The sequence below is a fragment of the Poecilia formosa genome, unplaced genomic scaffold (assembly GCF_000485575.1).
Source record: "Poecilia formosa unplaced genomic scaffold, Poecilia_formosa-5.1.2 Scaffold427, whole genome shotgun sequence".
NCBI lineage: Eukaryota > Metazoa > Chordata > Actinopteri > Cyprinodontiformes > Poeciliidae > Poecilia > Poecilia formosa.
In genome coordinates, this window is record NW_006800366.1 from 43799 (window position 1) to 68196 (window position 24398).

The window sequence follows — 24398 nt, forward strand, 5'->3', positions numbered from 1 at the left end:
GAAACTGATTTTATTTCAGTTCCCACTCATTTTTAGAGGACCATCATCATCCTCATACATGTGGCCATTTATCACATGCTACCACATTAGCATTAGCGCTCCATCATTGGCTGGTAAACATAATTATGGAGGAAAATCTGGGGTTCAATTCCCAACCTTCTGACCCTGTCTAGTTTCTGTCAAAATATTTTATAAATCCATAATTTTAAATGAAAATACCAGAATCTGCATAAAAACACTTATAATTACCTATTTTAATATAGCTCAAAGTGCATTTATACACATGTTGGAAAATATCGCTAGGAAAATAAATGGTTCTCCTTGATTGGCTGCTTTGGAAACTCCAGCCAATAGCATGTCAGCTAGCATAGCATATAGATAGCCTATTTCAGATTCCAGAGATGCATTTTAGAAATGCTCTACAAAACAATCCATGAATAGGTGCAATATGTACGAAAGATTTTCAATTACCCGAATACTAAGCCTGGAATAACCAGAGGTCCTCAAATTTATTTTAATAATTAGCATTAACATCTCACAGTATTGAGCTAATCACCATTAGCTCATGATTAGCTAATTAATGCCTAGAAATGGTGTGATGAAAACATTTTATTCTAGCATAAAATTGAATAAATAGGATTTTACCACATTGTTAGCAGTTTAGATAAATATGGTATAAGGTCTTATTAGCATTTAGCATCAGCAACTAACATATAGCAGTTAGCATGAGTAATTATTTGTTTCTGACTGATCATTTCATTTAATGAACCATTAGTCCCTGGATTCCTTCTTTGTTAGTTCTCATATAATTAATCCAGCCTTTTGGTTTTTAGGTATTATTAAAACATTTTGCCATTTAGCAATTCTGTAGCAATGGTACCATCACTACGTGAAACTGACATTTGAGATTTATTGCTTTCCGTTGGTTTAAACTCACTCTAACTAGACTTTCATGTTACTCTCTGGTAAAATCTTCTTTTTGTTCTCCAGATGCTGCGTCCTGCAGCAGCTTCCATCCTGTGATGCCGCTTAAGCAGCAACTTAATCACTAATCTTTGAAGAGCTCTCTTCGTCTGTAAGAATCTCCTTCCAGAGGTCATCTGGGGTCAAAGTGACTGCCAGGAAGTGACATACAGGATGTGCTTCGGTCAGAGCATCAGCACATCGTGACCAGGGAGCATCGCAGGAATTTATGGTAAAAAGCCGGAATGTGAGAAGCAATATTGTGTCAGACTGATATACAGATCATAGAGGATGCAGAGGCTGTGACAGGCGCTGTAAACAGCCATAATTCAGACAGAGTGGAGGCGGCGGGTCGGGGCCGGCGGCACTCGGCCTCAGGATGATTGAAGGACATGCAGAGTGTGGGGGCGAGGCTCTGACCTAACCCAAACACACACCAACACCCACGCATCCTGGAGCCGGCCAAAGCAGCTTCTGATTGATGGGAACTCCTCTCCTCCACCAGCATACCTTGATTGCCTTCTGTTTCACTTCATCCTCTCCCCATCACTCTCTCAGCCGCTCCCGCCTTCGCCTCCATTTCTTCCACACACATCCATCCTCTCAGACCAGAGGCGGAGATGCTGCCCAAGGCTGTTTTTTTACACCTCACTTATGATAACAGAAAATGATGCAACACGCATTAAATCCTACCAGCCCCAAACCACTTCATCTATCACAGCAGCCTGAACACATCTCTGATACTATTCTGATTTACAGGCAGTGGAGAAGCAGAGCTACTCTTAACACTGACCCGTCTGTTAAGCAGCTGATGCTGCAAAAGCTGTGAGCAGGTGAGACGACTTGGGCATGTTTAGACGAAGGCACAAGAAAACAATAAGGGAAAACCCATCAGAGCTGCTGCTCAGCCTGTCTTTTTATCAAAACAGGGTCAAAAATACATACAATATACTATATATGTACACACACGCTATAGCATTTGGCACATCAACAAGCCTCTGCCGTCATTCAGGCTTGCTATTAAAACAGCAGAGTTTGTTTAACGAACAGGTGGGCACTGCTAGCTACAACATTAGATATGCTAACAGTAAAACGCTAACCATAAACAGTTCCACTGACAATAAACTGTTACACCAACACAGTATTTGGGGAAGCTAATGCTAAAGCGCTAACTTCAACCATGTCGATACCCGCCATCCATCAATGACACAACATGAGCTTATAGCGCCTCCACAGGTGTAAACCTGTTATTAAACTCCTACCTGTGCGGTTTGCACTTCAGGAAGTGATTCTTTGGGACAGATGTTTCATTCATGCTTTCAGTTTTACAGCTGACTCCGGTCAGAAAACACGCTGGACGTCAGTAGATTTTAAACGGTTTACAGCAATGCATTCTGGGAAAGCTGGGAACGAATCTGGACCCAGAACGGCCATGTGTGTCCAACCTCCAATGATGTAGACGATGATTTGAAGTTGTGGAGATCTGTGGTGTTTCTCTTTCTCCATTATTCCAGATTCTGTGCAACAGAACCACTGACAGTGAAACAGGACCAGAATCAGAACCAGAACTAATCCTGTTCAATGAGGCGGTTACATGCTGCTCACGCATTGAGCCCATCCTGTGAAGGTGCTTATTGTTATATAATGGAAACACATTTTATCCACAGTTCAGGTCAGAAGTGTACATCAACTCATCATTTAAATGAATGTCATTAATTTGGAGCTTTTAATGAAGCTTTTTAAATGTTATTTTTACAAAATGGAGCAACTGGAGGTTTATTTTCAATTTTCTGTCATCCACTCAGCGTACACATAATGACTAAAATATTACTCTACATTCCCATTAATATTCTCTGAGCAGCTTGTACCCTGACAACAGTCAATGCTGAAGATTAATTATGTTGTTTACACAGTGTTAGTCAGAAAGTGTCCGGATTTAATGTTCCAGGTCACTCTTACCTGAAAAGACAGGAAGGAATTAAAACTTGTAAAGTTGTAGAAAAATTATTTGATAAATTGTTATGCATAATCCAGCTGCAGAAAGTATGGGAAATTTTCACAGGACTCCAGCAGGAATATGCTAAGAGATCTGAGTCAGACAAATAACGGGACATCGTCGGCTAAAACATTCAGATGAGAAAGATTTAGTAGCTATATATTTTTATAAGATATTTGGAGATACTCCAGAAACTTCAGCATCACTTATCAATGCCAATTAATTAAAATCCACAGTCGTGTTGTTTTAAAACTCATCACAGTTGTTATCCTGTAATCCTTCCACTCTGGGAAAAAAAAACTACTGAAAGAAAATCACTAAAAGCCCCAAATTAAGTCTGAGACCTGCTGGTCGTCTTCAAGTCTTACCCTTCTGGGTCCGTTGTTCTTCAGCTCAAACACGTCCATGGAGTAGTTGATCCTCTGCCCAAACTCGTTAAACTCAACATTACCTGTTAGTCCCTGCAGCTGGACCTGCGCACAGACAGACAGAGTGGCGTCATGCAGAGGGGAACCAACCAACGAGACCTGCACCAATTTATCTGAGCCACATCCACAGAGCTGGCCCACAGTCGGCTCTTCTTATCGGGATTTTATGTGACAGAACAAAAAAAGCAGTAAATAAATGTGAAGCTGAAGGAAAACGACTCCTGATTTTCCTTAACGCTCCACACAGAGACCTTTTGAAGCTGCAAATCTCTGCAGATACAACAGGACATTTCCTGTCAATAATCAACAGGTTCCCAGCTAGATTTAGGTCTGAACTTTGAGTAGGACCTTCTAGGCCATTTCTTCGTTTCAGAGTCTTCACTTTAAAAACTAAAACATTTGTCACTTCATTACTCCTTCAGTTCTCTTTCTGTCACTTAAAATATGGAAAAGTTTGAAACCTTTAAAGTAGAAAGATGAAATTAAGTCGATTTCTGTCCAAATCTGTGACTTTGTGTTACAGTTTTATAATGTTTACATCTTCAGTGAATCTAGATCATCATGTCAGCCATCATGCAGCTAAACAGAAATAAAGACAAAGAATGAATCCGTCTCCATCATAATCCAATCCACTGATTTCCTGAAATAAACAAATTTTTTTAGATTACGATTAATTTATTCAGTTGTAGTTTATCTCTTTGCATCGCCGTTTGAACAATGTGTCCAGGCATGTCAACCAAAAGGTACATTTTCAAACCAGGTATCACTTTTCATCAGATGTTTTTCTGTGAAAAATGTTGAGAGTCATGTTTTATTTTCCTTCCACTTTACATTTATGTGCCGCTTGTCACATTAAATCCAATTAAAACAGAAGTTTTATGGTTAGAAGGCGACCAAATGGGAGCAGTTCATGGTGGTGACTAAATGAACTCCGGGTCCACTGGCGTGTTGCTCTCGCCTGTTTCAGGGTGCGCTCCATTTCTTTGCCCTGGTTCCAGGGGGCGGCGGGGTTCGCCAGGCAGTCCCCGGCGTTCCCCCGTCGGGACAGGTCCACCTTTCGACTGCGCAGCGTCCTGAAGGCCTCGGCCATCACCATCACGCCGTCATATGTCAGCGCAGAGGTGTACTGCAAGACACAAGCAGGGGTTAACAGATAACCAGGTCTGTTTCTGACTGGCTGTCTGGAGTTTAAGGATATTTTCCTCCTGATGGTCCAGTAAACCCGGTTCTACTGGAACCAGAACTTCATCATCTGCTCCATCTCCAGCTGCTGTGGTTCATTTCTCTCTGCTCAGTCAAACCAACAAAACCCGTTGAGCAACCTGTTCCCCTCCTGGCCTGTGGGGGCGCTGCACCAAGAACCATTGAAGGAAATGACATGAAAAACCTCTGAAGACACAGAGAGCAAATTCCTTCTTCACAAATGAAAACAAAATGGAGGCGTCAGACTTTAGCGGTTGAAGGATTTATCTTTAGCAAAAGGCGAGTAATTTCTCCTGTTATCAATATGCTAGCAAGTTTGTTTTGGTAGTATTTACCCAGAATGCCATGCGCTGCAGTTCACTTCCTGCTTTTGGAGCCAGAGTTAACTTCAACCGAACCCTGATCGAATACAACCGCTAAAATCTGACACCTCCATTTCTGTTTCGATTTGGTGAAGAAGGAAGGTCTCTGCGTCTTCTTCAGTGGTTCTTGGTGCAGCGCCCCCACAGGCGAGGAGGGGAACAAGTTGTTTGGTTGGTTTGACTCATAGCAGAGAGAAAGAGAACCACAGCAGCTGGAGATGGAGCAAGTCAAAGCGAGTCTACTGACTGTTAGGTGCTAAAACACTTTAAAAACGATTTAAAACTCAGCAGGCAGAATGAAATGAAAGTCTTTGTAAGTGCAGTCGGGAGGAGACCCGACCCGGTCTGAGGAATGAGCCCAATTAAACTCTGATTTAGCCCAACAGGTTTAATGTTCTGCTGCTGCAGGTGTTTTCAGAGGACGTGCAGAGTTTCTTCAACAGAACGGGAGCAGGAGACTCCAGTCATTATTTCCTGGAAACAGAGGGGAAGACGAGAGCAGAGCCCCCGCCCCCGGGGTAAACTCACCAATTTACCCTCATTTATCTGTGACCTGAAGACGCTCCGCTGCCTCTGATTATTTGCTCTGTAAAAATGTTGCTCCCCTTAAAGCGCCATAAATTCTCCTGAAACTAACCTCTGGCAGGGCAGAGAGGTAATTGAGTGAATGACGAACCGGCAGCCTGGCTTTGGGGGTTGAGGAGTAATAGAGAGGAGGGGTTTAATAGAGGGGTTGTGGGGGGGTAACGGGAAGCGTTTTGTCCAGCCGGGAAGCAGCCTGGCATTAATTACCCCGGCTGGCGGGAGTTTATTAACTCTGCCTGCAGCCGGGGCTGAACCCCATTCATTAGCCTGCTGCTCACTGCAACATTATAGCTTCCAAAGCGCGCTAAGCCCCGCCCATGCTGCTGCCCGACCAATCACAGCCTGGCACCTGCTTCCATCACACCTTCAGCAACACAAACCTCCCTGTGAACCAGACACCTGCGCAATGCTTCGGTTTGTTTGGAGCACACCACAGAGATGCTTAGAGAAGAGATGATTTTAAAATCAGAGTAAAAATAAAAAACTGTTTTAAAACGATGATGAAGGAAAACCAGTGAAACGTAAATCATGAACTCAGCCATGATGAGGAACCTGTCTGACAACACGAAGCAGGTAATCATCTCAACAAGCAGCACGTTGAGCCGTGATTCAAAGAAATTCAACAACAGATGGGTCACCGACTGATTATATACGTTAGTCTGAAATGTTTTATTTTTCTTTTGAAGACTCAAAAAGTCTTAAAAATGTAATCATGTGCAAGTAAAAAAGAATTATATTAAAATATTTTAAGCTTCCCTTTTTTTTCTTGTGGAACATTTTTTTTCTGAAGCTGAGCATAAAAAAGTAATAATGTGCAAAATTTGAGCAATTTGTGTTTTTCTACCAAATATTTAAGGGCAATAAAAATAAATTTTTCTCATTTATCAGCAAAAACAAAAAAAAAAACAACAGAGTACAATTATTAATTATTATTATTATTAATTTATTTATTTATTGTTTGTCATTGGGCCTACACAGTAAGTGGGGAAAAATATTCCATTCAATTAAGTGAAAAAAAAAAGTATTGGATGAGAAAAAACGTGCCTTCAGGACTTGCGGTAAGCGAGAAATACAAAAGACAAAAGGACAAAAGGTAATGAATGAATACATGCATGTTTTTTGTCCCCTTTGACCTCCCATAGGAGGCCAAAGGGGCTCTGGGGCCCAATGGTTTTATAATTGATGGCTAGACGGAAGGAAAACTCCAGCCTGAGTGGGAATCCTACTTCAGATCCAGAGACATAAATGCTTCTAAAATTTCTAGGATTTTAATAATAATAATAAATTTAATCTCATCAGGTCTCTATCTGCCGATAAGAAGAGCTTGACCGAAGTGTTGCTGTTTTTATGTATCTGAGTGAGTAAAGATGGCGGAGGCAGTGGTCGCCTTGGCGTTTGTTTGTTAGCTTAGTGTCAGTCTAACCGCAGAGTCTCAGTGGGGAGTCCACTCATTTAGGCTGAGTGGATTTCCAGGAGAGAGAGCAATTCATCAACACACGCACACACACACATCGCTGTGGATGATATCACACTGGTGTAAACTTTTAATTTCACCCAGCCCAATACATCACACACACACACGCACGCACGCACGCACTCGGCTCCTCTCTGCTGCTCCTGCGTCTAAAGCAGAGATCTGTGCTGGACACAGAGATGAGCTGCAGGGCGGAGGTTTGCTGGCCGCCGTGGCGTGATGCCCCAGTGCCTGAATCGTGCGTGGCTGAACAGGAAGTGGGTCAGACTGTCACATCGCTGCATGCAGCAGCGGAGGATGACACGCAGACGGCTCTTCCTCTCTGACTTCGCTCCTCAGATCTCCGACCGGCTGAGTCATCCCCATTTTACAAACATCAGAGTTCAGCTTCAAAGTGAAATTAAAACATTTCAGCTTTAAACCTGACCTATAATGCTTCCTAGAGCAGGTCAGGATAAGTCTATGGCCTAGTCAAAGCAAGTTCATTACATTCTCTGCAATAAATCATTCTTAAATAATGAGATTTAAACTCAGTTCTCCCTATTCTGAGCTGTTTTAGGGTCTCTGTCATTGGTTCTGGTTCTAGTCCTGGTTCTGGTTTTAATTCTAGTTCTAGTTGTGGTTCTGGTCCTGGTTTCTGGTTCTGGTACCTTGGGTGGGGCGTCGGAGCCCGGGTACTCCCTCTGGTCCAGCTTGTTCCAGCGCTGCATCAGCTTGATGACCATGGGGTTGCTGAAGTTGACCAGCTGGAAGCCGGTGACGTTGGCGCCCCCATGCATGAAGCGCTCCAGGTTGATATCCTTAAATCCCTGCAGAGGACGAGAGCAGTGGCGTTTACAGACGACTCCACGCCGTCACACTACCTGGAGAGGAAAACCAAGATGGAGGCGACCGACTCACCAGGTTGGCCATGATGTAGTGGTAACCCTTCACATGTTTCCCAACACTCACAATCTGAGGAAGACAAAGCCGAGTTAATCTGACAGGATTACAGAACATCACAATCTGGGAGGAAAACACGTTTAATGGCTGAGATCTGTGGATCTCATCATCAGGCATCACTGTGGATCTATTGGTAAACCTCTGGATTGCCTTTTAAAAGGCTCTTCCTTTGTTTTAAACTGAAATGCTGAACAAGAAAAGAGAAAAAGAAACGAAAATAAAAAGGATTACAAGAGATTTTTTTCTCTTATAGGAGGCCAAATAACCCAGATTATTGCTGTTAATGTTTCACTTTGCTCCTTTACAAACGGTGCCCCACAGAGGTCGACTGAGATTTCTCTTTAGTCTTTGGCTAAAGACTACGAGCCATTTCTCTCGCTAGCGCTAGGCTAACATGCTTGTTTTGGTTGTATTTACCCAGAATGCCCTAACCTGTAGTCCATTTCCTGCTTTTGCAACGATCTCCGTTTGCAATTGGTGTTCAAACCGAACCAGAGTTCACTTCAACCGCACCCAGATCGAGGTTTGGAGGACCAGAACTTGATTAGTATTCACACTCCAAAAAAACGAACCGGACTTTATAGACAAACGGACTGGAGTTGGTTAAAAAGGACTGGAGTTGGGTTAGAGCGGACCAGAGTTGGGTTAGAGCGGACCGGAGTTGGGTCAAAGCGGACTGGAGTTGGGTAAAAGCAGACTGGAGTTGGGTAAAAGCAGACTGGAGTTGGGTAAAAGCGGACTGGAGTTGGGTAAAAGCGGATTAAAGTGAACTGGTGTCAGATGGAGCTCAAAGGAAGGTTTCTGTCTGATTAAACAGACTTTATCTGTCTGGTTTCCAGTCCTGATCTTCAGCCGGACTGCAGTGGTGATGCGTTTCCTGTTGACTGCTCTCTGAACCTCTGACTCCACGCTAACGAGGCGCCGGAAGCTGACCCGCATCCCGCAGTGACTCAGCAGCTTCGTCATTAACCGGATTAGGAGCTCTGCCTCGGAAACTGAACCGTCAACCTTTCACCTCCCTCATCTGCATCCAGGCTGCGTTTTAAAGCTGATGAAAACTGAAGCGGGAAAACATGTGCTAATATTGGTTATTGGTTCCTTCTGCTAAAAGATAATTTAACTCATTATTTACATCTAGGAAGCAGCATTTTATTGAAAAGTTGCTTTTGGGCAACATGAAATCTCTAATAAATCAAACATAAAAACTGATGATGTGCTTTAGAAGAAAGCTACAGGAATTATTAACGCAGTAGATTATTTTCCTCAACCAATGAAATATTTCTTTCACTGCATGAAACATTTCACAGACCTGAACTGAAAACAAAAAAAGTCTTTAATAAAATCCTTCCAGGGTTTTAAACAGAACTGGTTCAGTTCAAAGCTAAAGAAAATATGAATGACAAAAAAAAATCTGAAATTTTATTCAAGGTAATAAAAATAAAAAGCAGCAGAATGGAAAAAAAAATGTTTATTCCAGTTTTTAATTCATGTTTTCATCTTCAGTCAATAAAAAAAAGGAGCCTCATTTTCAACAGCCATTCATAGCTTTTATGTTTCTACAAAACCGGGACGTTTTTATCAATAAATAAAATCCCTTGGATGAAAAGTTTTTTATGCTAATAGCATTTAGCATTAATCAACAACTCACAGGTGGAAGTGAGAGAGTTCAGCAACACAAATAAACAGAAAAACGTTACAGCTCTAGTTTTAACATAATTGGTAAAAATGAAAATAAATAAACTTCAGATTAGGCTGAGAGTCGGCAGCAGAAGCAGTCAGCAGAGAGATGGAGGCGGAAATGATGAAGAGGAGCAGGAGGAAGTGGAGGGAGGAGCGGATTCTGAGTGAGCTGCTGCCAGCGACCATCACTGGAGATGAAAACAGACGTTTCCCAGGTTCAAACTGGTCTAATTAGCAGGTACAGCGTCCTCCCAGTACCGCCTGACTGGGAGGGAAACACTCTTTGAAGATGTTGGCATGACGACGCATTAAATCCCTGCAGAGCTGAAGGCAACGCTGCAACCTGAGAGCTGCAGCCAGAAGGTAAAAACCAGCTGAACTCTGAACCTTCAGAGTCACATAGACACGGTTACAAAGTAGGCCTTCCACCACCTGAAGAGCATCTCAGGTTTAGAACGAGTGAGAAACTCATGCATGCGTTTATCTTTAGTCACATTAATTGCTGCAGCAGAGTCTTCACAGCTCAGAGAAGGCAGAGGTCGACTTTTTCACAGATTATCTCTTATTACAAACTGTCACAACATGGGGACAGTTTCACAAAAATATTTTTAATGAAAGTTCCATCCTGCAGCTTTAAATCCAGGCTGAAACCTCCATATGTTTAGATTCCTTTGAACAATAATTGAAACATTGATCATGATATTTGATCTGTATCAATCACTTTAACGATAGAACTCAACAACACGTCAAATCTGTTATTAGTTTTCCCAGCTGCTGACTGTATGATGCGTTTATGATGCTTTGTTTTCACAAACTGCCGTGTTGCTGAAACATGCTTTATGATTTATTGATTGATCGATCACCTGCTCCAGCATGTTCTGCAGCCTCTCGGCCTCCAGGTCGATGACGAACTTCTTCTCCTCGCGGCGCTCCAGGTCCTCCAGCAGGCGGCGGTAGTTGGCGTCATTGAAGTTTTCCACACAGATGGCGCTGACCTGCCAGTCATCCAGTCCGGCTTTCTCCATGATGGCCTGCAGAATGGCGTACCCTGAGACACACACACACACACACACACACACACACACACACACACACANGTCGATTTCTGTCCAAATCTGTGACTTTATGTTACAGTTTTGTATTGTTTACATCTTCAGTGAATCTAGATCATCATGTCAGCCATCATGCAGCTAAACAGAAATAAAGACAAAGAATGAATCCGTCTCCATCATAATCCAATCCACTGATTTCCTGAAATAAACAAATTTTTTTAGATTACGATTAATTTATTCAGTTGTAGTTTATCTCTTTGCATCGCCGTTTGAACAATGTGTCCAGGTACACAACCAAAAGGTACATTTTCAAACCAGGTATCACTTTTCATCAGATGTTTTTCTGTGAAAAATGTTGAGAGTCATGTTTTATTTTCCTTCCACTTTACATTTATGTGCCGCTTGTCACATTAAATCCAATTAAAACAGAAGTTTTATGGTTAGAAGGCGACCAAATGGGAGCAGTTCATGGTGGTGACTAAATGAACTCCGGGTCCACTGGCGTGTTGCTCTCGCCTGTTTCAGGGTGCGCTCCATTTCTTTGCCCTGGTTCCAGGGGGCGGCGGGGTTCGCCAGGCAGTCCCCGGCGTTCCCCCGTCGGGACAGGTCCACCTTTCGACTGCGCAGCGTCCTGAAGGCCTCGGCCATCACCATCACGCCGTCATACGTCAGTGCAGAGGTGTACTGCAAGACACAAGCAGGGGTTAACAGATAACCAGGTCTGTTTCTGACCGGCTGTCTGGAGTTTAAGGATATTTTCCTCCTGATGGTCCAGTAAACCCGGTTCTACTGGAACCAGAACTTCATCATCTGCTCCATCTCCAGCTGCTGTGGTTCATTTCTCTCTGCTCTCAGTCAAACCAACAAAACCCGTTGAGCAACCTGTTCCCCTCCTGGCCTGTGGGGGCGCTGCACCAAGAACCACTGAAGGAAACGACATGAAAAACCTCTGAAGACACAGAGAGCAAATTCCTTCTTCACAAATGAAAACAAAATGGAGGCGTCAGACTTTAGCGGTTGAAGGATTTATCTTTAGCAAAAGGCGAGTAATTTCTCCTGTTATCAATATGCTAGCAAGTTTGTTTTGGTAGTATTTACCCAGAATGCCATGCGCTGCAGTTCACTTCCTGCTTTTGGAGCCAGAGTTAACTTCAACCGAACCCAGATCGAATACAACCGCTAAAATCTGACACCTCCATTTCTGTTTCCATTTGGTGAAGAAGGAAGGTCTCTGCGTCTTCTTCAGTGGTTCTTGGTGCAGCGCCCCCACAGGCGAGGAGGGGAACAAGTTGTTTGGTTGGTTTGACTCATAGCAGAGAGAAAGAGAACCACAGCAGCTGGAGATGGAGCAAGTCAAAGCGAGTCTACTGACTGTCGGGTGCTAAAACACTTTAAAAACGATTTAAAACTCAGCAGGCAGAATGAAATGAAAGTCTTTGTAAGTGCAGTCGGGAGGAGACCCGACCCGGTCTGAGGAATGAGCCCAATTAAACTCTGATTTAGCCCAACAGGTTTAATGTTCTGCTGCTGCAGGTGTTTTCAGAGGACGTGCAGAGTTTCTTCAACAGAACGGGAGCAGGAGACTCCAGTCATTATTTCCTGGAAACAGAGAGGAAGACGAGAGCAGAGCCCCCGCCCCCGGGGTAAACTCACCAATTTACCCTCATTTATCTGTGACCTGAAGACGCTCCGCTGCCTCTGATTATTTGCTCTGTAAAAATGTTGCTCCCCTTAAAGTGCCATAAATTCTCCTGAAACTAACCTCTGGCAGGGCAGAGAGGTAATTGAGTGAATGACGAACCGGCAGCCTGGCTTTGGGGGTTGAGGAGTAATAGAGAGGAGGGGTTTAATAGAGGGGTTGTGGGGGGGTAACGGGAAGCGTTTTGTCCAGCCGGGAAGCAGCCTGGCATTAATTACCCCGGCTGGCGGGAGTTTATTAACTCTGCCTGCAGCCGGGGCTGAACCCCATTCATTAGCCTGCTGCTCACTGAAACATTATGGCTTCCAAAGCGCGCTAAGCCCCGCCCATGCTGCTGCCCGACCAATCACAGCCTGGCACCTGCTTCCATCACACCTTCAGCAACACAAACCTCCCTGTGAACCAGACACCTGCGCAATGCTTCGGTTTGTTTGGAGCACACCACAGAGATGCTTAGAGAAGAGATGATTTTAAAATCAGAGTAAAAATAAAAAACTGTTTTAAAACGATGATGAAGGAAAACCAGTGAAACGTAAATCATGAACTCAGCCATGATGAGGAACCTGTCTGACAACACGAAGCAGGTAATCATCTCAACAAGCAGCACGTTGAGCCGTGATTCAAAGAAATTCAACAACAGATGGGTCACCGACTGATTATATACGTTAGTCTGAAATGTTTTATTTTTCTTTTGAAGACTCAAAAAGTCTTAAAAATGTAATCATGTGCAAGTAAAAAAGAATTATATTAAAATATTTTAAGCTTCCCTTTTTTTTCTTGTGGAACATTTTTTTTCTGAAGCTGAGCATAAAAAAGTAATAATGTGCAAAATTTGAGCAATTTGTGTTTTTCTACCAAATATTTAAGGGCAATAAAAATAAATTTTTCTCATTTATCAGCAAAAACAAAAAAAAAAACAACAGAGTACAATTATTAATTATTATTATTATTAATTTATTTATTTATTGTTTGTCATTGGGCCTACACAGTAAGTGGGGAAAAATATTCCATTCAATTAAGTGAAAAAAAAAAGTATTGGATGAGAAAAAACGTGCCTTCAGGACTTGCGGTAAGCGAGAAATACAAAAGACAAAAGGACAAAAGGTAATGAATGAATACATGCATGTTTTTTGTCCCCTTTGACCTCCCATAGGAGGCCAAAGGGGCTCTGGGGCCCAATGGTTTTATAATTGATGGCTAGACGGAAGGAAAACTCCAGCCTGAGTGGGAATCCTACTTCAGATCCAGAGACATAAATGCTTCTAAAATTTCTAGGATTTTAATAATAATAATAAATTTAATCTCATCAGGTCTCTATCTGCCGATAAGAAGAGCTTGACCGAAGTGTTGCTGTTTTTATGTATCTGAGTGAGTAAAGATGGCGGAGGCAGTGGTCGCCTTGGCGTTTGTTTGTTAGCTTAGTGTCAGTCTAACCGCAGAGTCTCAGTGGGGAGTCCACTCATTTAGGCTGAGTGGATTTCCAGGAGAGAGAGCAATTCATCAACACACGCACACACACACATCGCTGTGGATGATATCACACTGGTGTAAACTTTTAATTTCACCCAGCCCAATACATCACACACACACACGCACGCACGCACGCACTCGGCTCCTCTCTGCTGCTCCTGCGTCTAAAGCAGAGATCTGTGCTGGACACAGAGATGAGCTGCAGGGCGGAGGTTTGCTGGCCGCCGTGGCGTGATGCCCCAGTGCCTGAATCGTGCGTGGCTGAACAGGAAGTGGGTCAGACTGTCACATCGCTGCATGCAGCAGCGGAGGATGACACGCAGACGGCTCTTCCTCTCTGACTTCGCTCCTCAGATCTCCGACCGGCTGAGTCATCCCCATTTTACAAACATCAGAGTTCAGCTTCAAAGTGAAATTAAAACATTTCAGCTTTAAACCTGACCTATAATGCTTCCTAGAGCAGGTCAGGATAAGTCTATGGCCTAGTCAAAGCAAGTTCATTACATTCTCTGCAATAAATCATTCTTAAATAATGAGATTTAAACTCAGTTCTCCCTATTCTGAGCTGTTTTAGGGTCTCTGTCATTGGTTCTGGTTCTAGTCCTGGTTCTGGTTTTAATTCTAGTTCTAGTTGTGGTTCTGGTCCTGGTTTCTGGTTCTGGTACCTTGGGTGGGGCGTCGGAGCCCGGGTACTCCCTCTGGTCCAGCTTGTTCCAGCGCTGCATCAGCTTGATGACCATGGGGTTGCTGAAGTTGACCAGCTGGAAGCCGGTGACGTTGGCGCCCCCATGCATGAAGCGCTCCAGGTTGATATCCTTAAATCCCTGCAGAGGACGAGAGCAGTGGCGTTTACAGACGACTCCACGCCGTCACACTACCTGGAGAGGAAAACCAAGATGGAGGCGACCGACTCACCAGGTTGGCCATGATGTAGTGGTAACCCTTCACATGTTTCCCAACACTCACAATCTGAGGAAGACAAAGCCGAGTTAATCTGACAGGATTACAGAACATCACAATCTGGGAGGAAAACACGTTTAATGGCTGAGATCTGTGGATCTCATCATCAGGCATCACTGTGGATCTATTGGTAAACCTCTGGATTGCCTTTTAAAAGGCTCTTCCTTTGTTTTAAACTGAAATGCTGAACAAGAAAAGAGAAAAAGAAACGAAAATAAAAAGGATTACAAGAGATTTTTTTCTCTTATAGGAGGCCAAATAACCCAGATTATTGCTGTTAATGTTTCACTTTGCTCCTTTACAAACGGTGCCCCACAGAGGTCGACTGAGATTTCTCTTTAGTCTTTGGCTAAAGACTACGAGCCATTTCTCTCGCTAGCGCTAGGCTAACATGCTTGTTTTGGTTGTATTTACCCAGAATGCCCTAACCTGTAGTCCATTTCCTGCTTTTGCAACGATCTCCGTTTGCAATTGGTGTTCAAACCGAACCAGAGTTCACTTCAACCGCACCCAGATCGAGGTTTGGAGGACCAGAACTTGATTAGTATTCACACTCCAAAAAAACGAACCGGACTTTATAGACAAACGGACTGGAGTTGGTTAAAAAGGACTGGAGTTGGGTTAGAGCGGACCAGAGTTGGGTTAGAGCGGACCGGAGTTGGGTCAAAGCGGACTGGAGTTGGGTAAAAGCAGACTGGAGTTGGGTAAAAGCAGACTGGAGTTGGGTAAAAGCGGACTGGAGTTGGGTAAAAGCGGATTAAAGTGAACTGGTGTCAGATGGAGCTCAAAGGAAGGTTTCTGTCTGATTAAACAGACTTTATCTGTCTGGTTTCCAGTCCTGATCTTCAGCCGGACTGCAGTGGTGATGCGTTTCCTGTTGACTGCTCTCTGAACCTCTGACTCCACGCTAACGAGGCGCCGGAAGCTGACCCGCATCCCGCAGTGACTCAGCAGCTTCGTCATTAACCGGATTAGGAGCTCTGCCTCGGAAACTGAACCGTCAACCTTTCACCTCCCTCATCTGCATCCAGGCTGCGTTTTAAAGCTGATGAAAACTGAAGCGGGAAAACATGTGCTAATATTGGTTATTGGTTCCTTCTGCTAAAAGATAATTTAACTCATTATTTACATCTAGGAAGCAGCATTTTATTGAAAAGTTGCTTTTGGGCAACATGAAATCTCTAATAAATCAAACATAAAAACTGATGATGTGCTTTAGAAGAAAGCTACAGGAATTATTAACGCAGCAGATTATTTTCCTCCGACCAATGAAACATTTCACAGACCTGAACTGAAAACAAAAAAAGTCTTTAATAAAATCCTTCCAGGGTTTTAAACAGAACTGGTTCAGTTCAAAGCTAAAGAAAATATGAATGACAAAAAAAAATCTGAAATTTTATTCAAGGTAATAAAAATAAAAAGCAGCAGAATGGAAAAAAAAATGTTTATTCCAGTTTTTAATTCATGTTTTCATCTTCAGTCAATAAAAAAAAGGAGCCTCATTTTCAACAGCCATTCATAGCTTTTATGTTTCTACAAAACCGGGACGTTTTTATCAATAAATAAAATCCCTTGGATGAAAAGTTTTTTATGCTAATAGCATTTAGCATTAATCAACAACTCACTGATGGAAGTGAGAGAGTTCAGCAACACAAATAAACAGAAAAACGTTACAGCTCTAGTTTTAACATAATTGGTAAAAATGAAAATAAATAAACTTCAGATTAGGCTGAGAGTCGGCAGCAGAAGCAGTCAGCAGAGAGATGGAGGCGGAAATGATGAAGAGGAGCAGGAGGAAGTGGAGGGAGGAGCGGATTCTGAGTGAGCTGCTGCCAGCGACCATCACTGGAGATGAAAACAGACGTTTCCCAGGTTCAAACTGGTCTAATTAGCAGGTACAGCGTCCTCCCAGTACCGCCTGACTGGGAGGGAAACACTCTTTGAAGATGTTGGCATGACGACGCATTAAATCCCTGCAGAGCTGAAGGCAACGCTGCAACCTGAGAGCTGCAGCCAGAAGGTAAAAACCAGCTGAACTCTGAACCTTCAGAGTCACATAGACACGGTTACAAAGTAGGCCTTCCACCACCTGAAGAGCATCTCGGGGTTAGAACGAGTGAGAAACTCATGCATGCGTTTATCTTTAGTCGCATTAATTGCTGCAGCAGAGTCTTCACAGCTCAGAGAAGGCAGAGGTCGACTTTTTCACAGATTATCTCTTATTACAAACTGTCACAACATGGGGACAGTTTCACAAAAATATTTTTAATGAAAGTTCCATCCTGCAGCTTTAAATCCAGGCTGAAACCTCCATATGTTTAGATTCCTTTGAACAATAATTGAAACATTGATCATGATATTTGATCTGTATCAATCACTTTAACGATAGAACTCAACAACACGTCAAATCTGTTATTAGTTTTCCCAGCTGTTGACTGTATGATGCGTTTATGATGCTTTGTTTTCACAAACTGCCGTGTTGCTGAAACATGCTTTATGATTTATTGATTGATCGATCACCTGCTCCAGCATGTTCTGCAGCCTCTCGGCCTCCAGGTCGATGACGAACTTCTTCTCCTCGCGGCGCTCCAGGTCCTCCAGCAGGCGGCGGTAGTTGGCGTCATTGAAGTTTTCCACACAGATGGCGCTGACCTGCCAGTCATCCAGTCCGGCTTTCTCCATGATGGCCTGCAGAATGGCGTACCCTGAGACACACACACACACACACACACACACACACACAAACACACGCAGAGGACGAAGACAGTCAGGCTCCGATACGCTTCACAACGCCCTCTGATTATCGATCAATATTCCACTGATCGATCTGGTTTTAGTTTAGTTTATCACAGTAAAGACTTCAGTTTTTTGCAGGATGTTACTGTAATATTTTACCAAATGCTGTCAGAGTTTGACAGTTTTTCACAAAAAGAAAAAACAAAAACGGTAACTGTGTCTTCTGCTAATCGGCTGATGCGCCAATAGCAGAGCTAATTCTTACTTTAGGACTTCAGCTAACTGTGAAAAAACGTTTAGCGTATTTAGCTTTCCCAAATACGATTTTCCCACTCGTTTTGCTTTTCTGCTTTTTAAAGTTTCATTTTAAATAAAGTTGCTATCTTTATTCTGTAAGTAGCCGTTTATATTGATTCTCTTATTTAGAAGTTACTAGAGAAACAGTTTTAAGATTTAAAACTGAATATTTTCTTGTCATAAATTTAGTTTTACAATGATTTTCTACTTCTGGGATTTTCTAAAAGCTAATATTTTTCCAGACTATTGAAGTCGGTTCTGTTGACATCATTTAATATTCTTAATAATCTGGATGAATTTTCTACTCCATTAAATGTGTGTTAAAGTTTATTTTAAATATTCCAGAGTCTGTTGGTGCTTTTTAATGCTGCTGAACAACAGTCAGGAAAAATCTCTGTTAATCTCAAGTTTGGACTCCGTATTATTTTACAGACTCGTCTCTGGATCCGCTCTCTGATCTGAAGCAAACAGCTCTGAGCAGAACCTGAAACGAAGTTTAGAACTGCAGAGTTGAATCTCGACGTCCTCAAGGAGCCAAAACAAACTCTGAAGTGTTTCCAGACCGAAGGCAGATCTGGGCGCAGGGTGGCCATGACGGCGGCCACAAGGGCGGCCGTGCTCCAGCAGGAACAGATGTCCCCCTTAAACTGCCCCTCCTGGTGGCCATCACAATCTGGCAATCCGGCTCCCTTTGCTCCCAATTAGTGGCTTAACCTGCGCTCTGGCAACCTGGCTGCCTGCACACCTCCATCCCTCCTCGGCCCTTCACTGCCCATTAGAGGGCTGCTGGTGCCAAGACACACACACACACATACACACACACAAACAGACACACACACACACACACACACACACACACACACAGAGAGAGACACACTTGTCCCTGCAGAGAGGAAGCGGTTCGTGGCATTTTGGCTTTTTTACAGCCGAGCCCCCAGATGGGAGCGAAGTGTTTCCAGTTGAAAGGGAAGATTAATGAGGTTTTGTGCTGAAAACAAGAAAAAAATTGTTTTAAGTCTCACTGAGGGATTGTTTTTGGGACATTTTCATGCATAATAATTTAGTATTTTTAGCAGCTGTAAAATTTTATAAATTCTTAAAGACATGATAAATGGGAAAATAATCAGTGTTTGCTGGTTATTTTATGTAGTGGTGGAGAGAAAAACTTATTGGATAAAGGACTGCAGCTTTATTTCATTATTTGGTATTTATTGACAAAATTTGTGTAGTTAAGTCATTTTGTTTGTTTCTAGCAAGACAAATTAAGTATTGTCCAGATATAACAGATGAAAAACAACATTTTGGATAATTATTATGCAATTTCAGAAATGCCAACTTATGTGCATTCTCTCTACCAAATAAATTAAATTAAACTGTATATAAGTAAAACGTATACGTATCTGATTTATTTAAAACAACAGCAGGTTTCCAGACAATTTTGTTTTTTTTATTTTACCTTTGATTAATTCTAGCAGAAAAGAAAAAAAATAAATGAAGTTGGTTAATATTTAATGACCAGATAGCAACAAGCTAAAGCTAAAAGGCAATAAGCTGAAGATAGAAACATTGCTGCTTCCTCTCTTCTGCACATTCAAAATCCATCAATGTCAATGAAAATAATTATACAACAGACTAAATATGAAATATAAATGATCAAAATAAGAACTAATGAACCTGGTTAGCATGCTAGTTTTAGCACGAGCATGCTAAAGTTAGCGTTAGCATGCTAAGGTTACCTAAAACTGAAATACAGTAAAATGTATGTTTCAGAATGTTAGCTTACTGATGCTAACATTAGCATGATAACCAACATCAACATAATTTTCCATCAATCCTGGTTTAAATTCACAGTTTTTGATCTAAACCAGGAAACATCAGGAATATTTGGTCTGAAGTTCAGAATATTTATTAGGTTTTTATTACCTGTAAACCAGAATTATCAAAACTAGCAAGATAAATGGCCAAATTATATCACATTCAGTGAAATAGATCTATATTAGAGTCTCAGTTTTAAATTTCTGATTGATTTCCCTCTTTATTTATTACATCTTTAGGAAAGTCAGCAGCGAATGGAAGGAAGCCAGAGAACAAGGGAGAAAAGATGAAAGATTATCAAAAATAAAAAGGAAAGAAATGGATAAAAGGGGGAAAATGAAGGAAAAAAGAAAACAGGCAGAATGAAAAAAAAACTAATAATGTGAGGTGGAGACATTAAGAAGAAAATGAAGAGGATGAGAAAAGGAAATGGAACAAAAACTGAAACAAGTAGCAGAAATATAAAAAGATTAAATAAAAGAGAAATAAAAAAGTGAAAGAAAACAAAAACATTACAGGACTAAAAACCAGGAATGAAAAGAAAAATGAGACATAAAGATGAGACTGAACAGGAAAATATGTTGAATAATGAGAGGAATGGATATGAATGTCAGTTTGAGCCAAGAAACAGTAAAAGCTGTAAAAATTAAAGATCTTTGTAACAAATGAGTCTGCATGTAATCACTGAACAACAATATGACAACAGACAGTCAGAAAACCAGATTTAACCGTCTGACAAACCAAAAACTCAAACATTCAGCTCAATAAATATATTATAATTAGACCTTTGACATGAAATTCACCCAGGATCTGGTACCATTAAATTTACATTAACTAAGAAAAACAAATAGATCCATAAATTACACGACGTGTCAAAGTGTTAAATTAATCAGCAACTGAAGGCAGGAAGCCAAGAAAGCACCAGAAACCTGTCAGCATTTAGAGAGCAGCAAATATCAGTAACACAGAAAAGTTTCTGGATTATCAAACAAGAAACAAGTCAAGATGAGAAAAACCAAACATCAATCTATAAACCTTCACAGAGTTTAATAAAATCAATACTTCTGTTAGAGGAGTCAAAATATTAAACTGAGAGCCTCAGGAAAAAATCAAATTAAAGATTTTTGATGAAGAAAATCAGGAATAAACACAAGAACCCTGGCCTCTATCTGCTCTCACCGAACAAGACCCACAAAGTTTAAAATAGTGAAGTTTGGTGGGAGGAAAATCACAATGTGGTGCTGTTTTTTTAAATCTTTCCATCATGTCACTTCCTGGAGTGTTGCTTTGACTCTTCCATGCATGTTTATGAAATCCTTTAAGGCAACCATTCAGCTGGCTGGACCTGGCTCTGCCTTCGAGGCACAGCTCCTCCCCCACTCAGCTCCTTCAGACTAGCCAGCACCAATTAGCAAACGCCTGGTGGAACTGCTGAGCTCATTATAGGAGCTGCTGCTCAGAGCAACGCTGGTAAAAACGTAAAAAAGGGCAGAGCTTCAGAAAGAGCAGAAGTTTTCAAAGAGCCCAATTTCAGAACGTTAAATTAGAAAGTAAAATTTCTTTTAAGTCATATTTGATATACAGCATTTTTATAATGTGGAAAGCTGACATGGTGGCTTGGTTATGCTATATGGCGGCGCTCTTTGCCTAGAAAACACATGATACTGGCCCTTTAAAACAAATATTCCTGACTTCTCCGCCCTGGTGTTATATGGTAAATGAGCTTGCAATACAGTGATGAAGGCTCCACGCTGTCCAGAAACCAGAAGCAGGAGGACAACATGTTCTCTCTCTCCCCACATGTTGCAGTTGCTCGGCCCGAGCTAGCGTTAGCGTTAGCTTCAGTGGGCCGACACCCAGACAGAGCCGGGTTGATGCTGATTGCAGCCAGCTGCTGTTCCTCCTGCAGCCTCCAGCCACACATTCATCAGCTGGTAATCAGCCGGCCCGGTCCAGGCTGCGCTTCACTTCCTGTCCGGCCTCTTTACGCCGGACAGGCTGAGCGCCACGCAATGGGACATGAAGCCTCGTCACCACGCCACAAACAGAGCTACTGCTGCTGCTGGGATTTCAGGCATTTAATCTGTTAGCTTATTCATTTCTGGGTCTTTCTGGTTGTTTGGTTTATTTTCTCAGAGAAAACCAGAACCAGCTGAGAACGTTCAGTCATCTCAGAAGCACCGGCTTTAGTTCCTCAAAGTAAAGTTTAAGCTGTCAAAACGTTGAGATAAATATTATTCCTACATGCAGATTATTACCTGACACGAAACGTTATGAATAAGCTTCACCATTTCATTTAATGGCATGAATGTGACAACATGAATCATCAAGTGACAGAAAAGACATGCAAAATTAAAAAAAAATAAATTAATTAATAACCTACAACTGCTGCAATTGTTAAGCACAAATAAGGCAGAAGTAAAATAAAACAAGAAGAAAATTAATAAAAATGTTTAAATGTGAAACGTATAAAACCAATATTAAAATATATTCAACTGGCGGTTATAGTCATTTAAGAACAGAGATCATTTGAATTGAAGTTAGCGCATTAGCATTAGCTTCTGCTAAATGATGTGTTGGTGTAACGTGTTAGCGTTAGCGAAGCTCATTATTTAATGAGCGATGCCTCCACTGGAGGATTTAAGCATTTATTAATATTTATAAGGAATAGACAACAAGACTTTGAGTACTCTGGTTCGGTTTACATCAACATTTAATTTCATTTGGGAACAATAAAGTACTTCTGAATTTGAACGACTCCAGGATAAATAACCTCTGACCTCTACCTCTTTTCTTTCTCTGTTTAGTTTTACAGTAAAATCTGTTTTTAAATTTCCCATAATTCTTTGCTTCCTGCATTTTCCTTCCTTTCCAAGCTGCATGTTTCATTTTGTCCTCCTTTCAGAACGTTTTGTCCAGTTTCCACAGAGACTCCAGAGAATCAGACACGTCTCCACGTCTAAATGTCTCAGAATCATTCTGCATTAGCAGGAGAAAAATTCTGGTTCTGCAAAACACAGAAAAACCGACAACAAAACTGAAGCAAGAGACCATGGAAGAATTAAAATGTTTGATTGTGCAGAAGGTTGAACTGAGCTCTCCGGTCTAATCTGGATTATTTTTACTTTATTTTCTCTAATCTGTCATTTCCTCATAGTTATTCAGATCAGGAAAAGAAATAAAACTGTTTTAAAGATATATGTCTGGACGGCTTTTCCTCCTAGGTCAGACACTTCACAATACTCTCAATGGAATTCGCATTATTGCGACCACAGTTTTTCATTCCACCAAACTTTCCTTGATCTGTAATCTTTGCCAGCAGCCTTCCCATGATTCAGTTCATAGTATGAAATCAAAATCTGATTTTACTGGATTAATAGAACATTCTGATTTATAACAGAAGAAAATAAAAATAATAAAACTACAAAAGTAAAGTTGAAGTAATGCGAAATCCAATCATTGTGACTTATCTCATAATCATCACTATTCTCACAATATTGACTTTATTCCCATAGTTCAACTTTATTTTGATAATTATATACCTTTTTCTAAACATCATCACTTTATTCTCATCTTACTAGCTTTATTCTCATATTTTGATTCTGTTTTGATAGTTTCATATTTCTTCTCAGTGTGCCTCTATAACCCTCCATCGTCCATCTTCAGTAAACATTTCTTCTCAGACTTCCTGTTTCCTGTATATTATGATAAAATATCTGATCATGTGGGGCTGCTCTGTGGCTCTCAGCACAGCAAACCGTTTCTGTTTCTGGATTATCTAGATCAGCTCTGACTGCGTTTTGCTTCTCTTGCCTTTGCGTCATTACTATAAAGTTTCTGATGAATCTGCGTTAAAGTCCCGCTGCGTCGTTCTGCCAGGCGGCGCCGCCTCCAACAGGAAGCCATGTTGGATTTCTGCAGAACACTTGATCAGATTCCTGCGGCTTTTGTTGAGCGGAGAGAAGAGAGAAGCTTTTTACCCAGTCAAGCATGCGTGACCCCCAGATAAGAGACGCAGAGGCAGGAATGGGTTTTCTGAGCAGATTGGGTCGGTGCCGCAGCCCCGTCAGCCAATCAGCTCAGAGATGGAGGCAGCGGCCCGCCAGGCGCCGCCGCCGCTCTGGCTGTAATGGAAATGTGACACGGTGCGCTGAATCCGAACAAACCGGCAGCAGGGAGAGAAGTGTGAACCGAGAAACGCTTTCCGGAGGTTTCACTTCGATATTAAACCATAAAACCAGAAAAGAACAGATAAAACATCCTGACACCAAGATTTATCTGCATTTAAAAACATTAAAGTTCAACTCTGAGAGGCAAAAACCAGAAAGAAGGTTTTGGAGTGGCCTAGTCAAAGGCCTTGCAGAAGCTGTTCAGCCATCTCAAAACGGTTGAGTAGCAGATCACACGCCAACCAAACCTAAACGCGTTGATTCAGGGAGCAATTACTTTTTAATAATCTTATTAAAAAATGCCTTCTTGTTTTTACTCTGCTCTTCAAATGAGTTTGATGATCTGAAATGAAAACAGAAACATAATCACTGAAAGCTGTTATTATTATTATTAATCATTTTAATTATTAGAATTATTAATTTATGATTCCACGATTGTGGAAATTTACGCAAAATCAACAGATCCCCATATTTTTACACACTAACTGAAGATTATTGCAAGATTTCAGCAGAAATTGTCAAAAAAGAAATCGGGTTTACGCGATTTGATCTCCCACCTGCAGGTGG

The 24398-nt window shown here is 41.7% G+C and overlaps 1 protein-coding gene across 2 annotated transcripts in view; it reads right to left on the minus strand.

Moving 5' to 3' along the window:
- LOC103155416 (glutamate receptor 4-like) overlaps positions 1-24398 on the minus strand; it is a 98134-nt gene that overhangs the window by 35105 nt on the left and 38631 nt on the right. For both annotated transcript variants that reach the window (XM_016663532.1, XM_016663531.1), the window contains exons 4-8: positions 17335-17519; positions 14770-14823; positions 14520-14678; positions 11202-11369; positions 3328-3432 (exon numbers count right to left, since the gene is read on the minus strand). In XM_016663532.1, coding sequence (XP_016519018.1) covers positions 3328-3432; positions 11202-11369; positions 14520-14678; positions 14770-14823; positions 17335-17519 — 671 coding nt within the window. The remainder of the gene's footprint in view (positions 1-3327; positions 3433-11201; positions 11370-14519; positions 14679-14769; positions 14824-17334; positions 17520-24398) is intronic.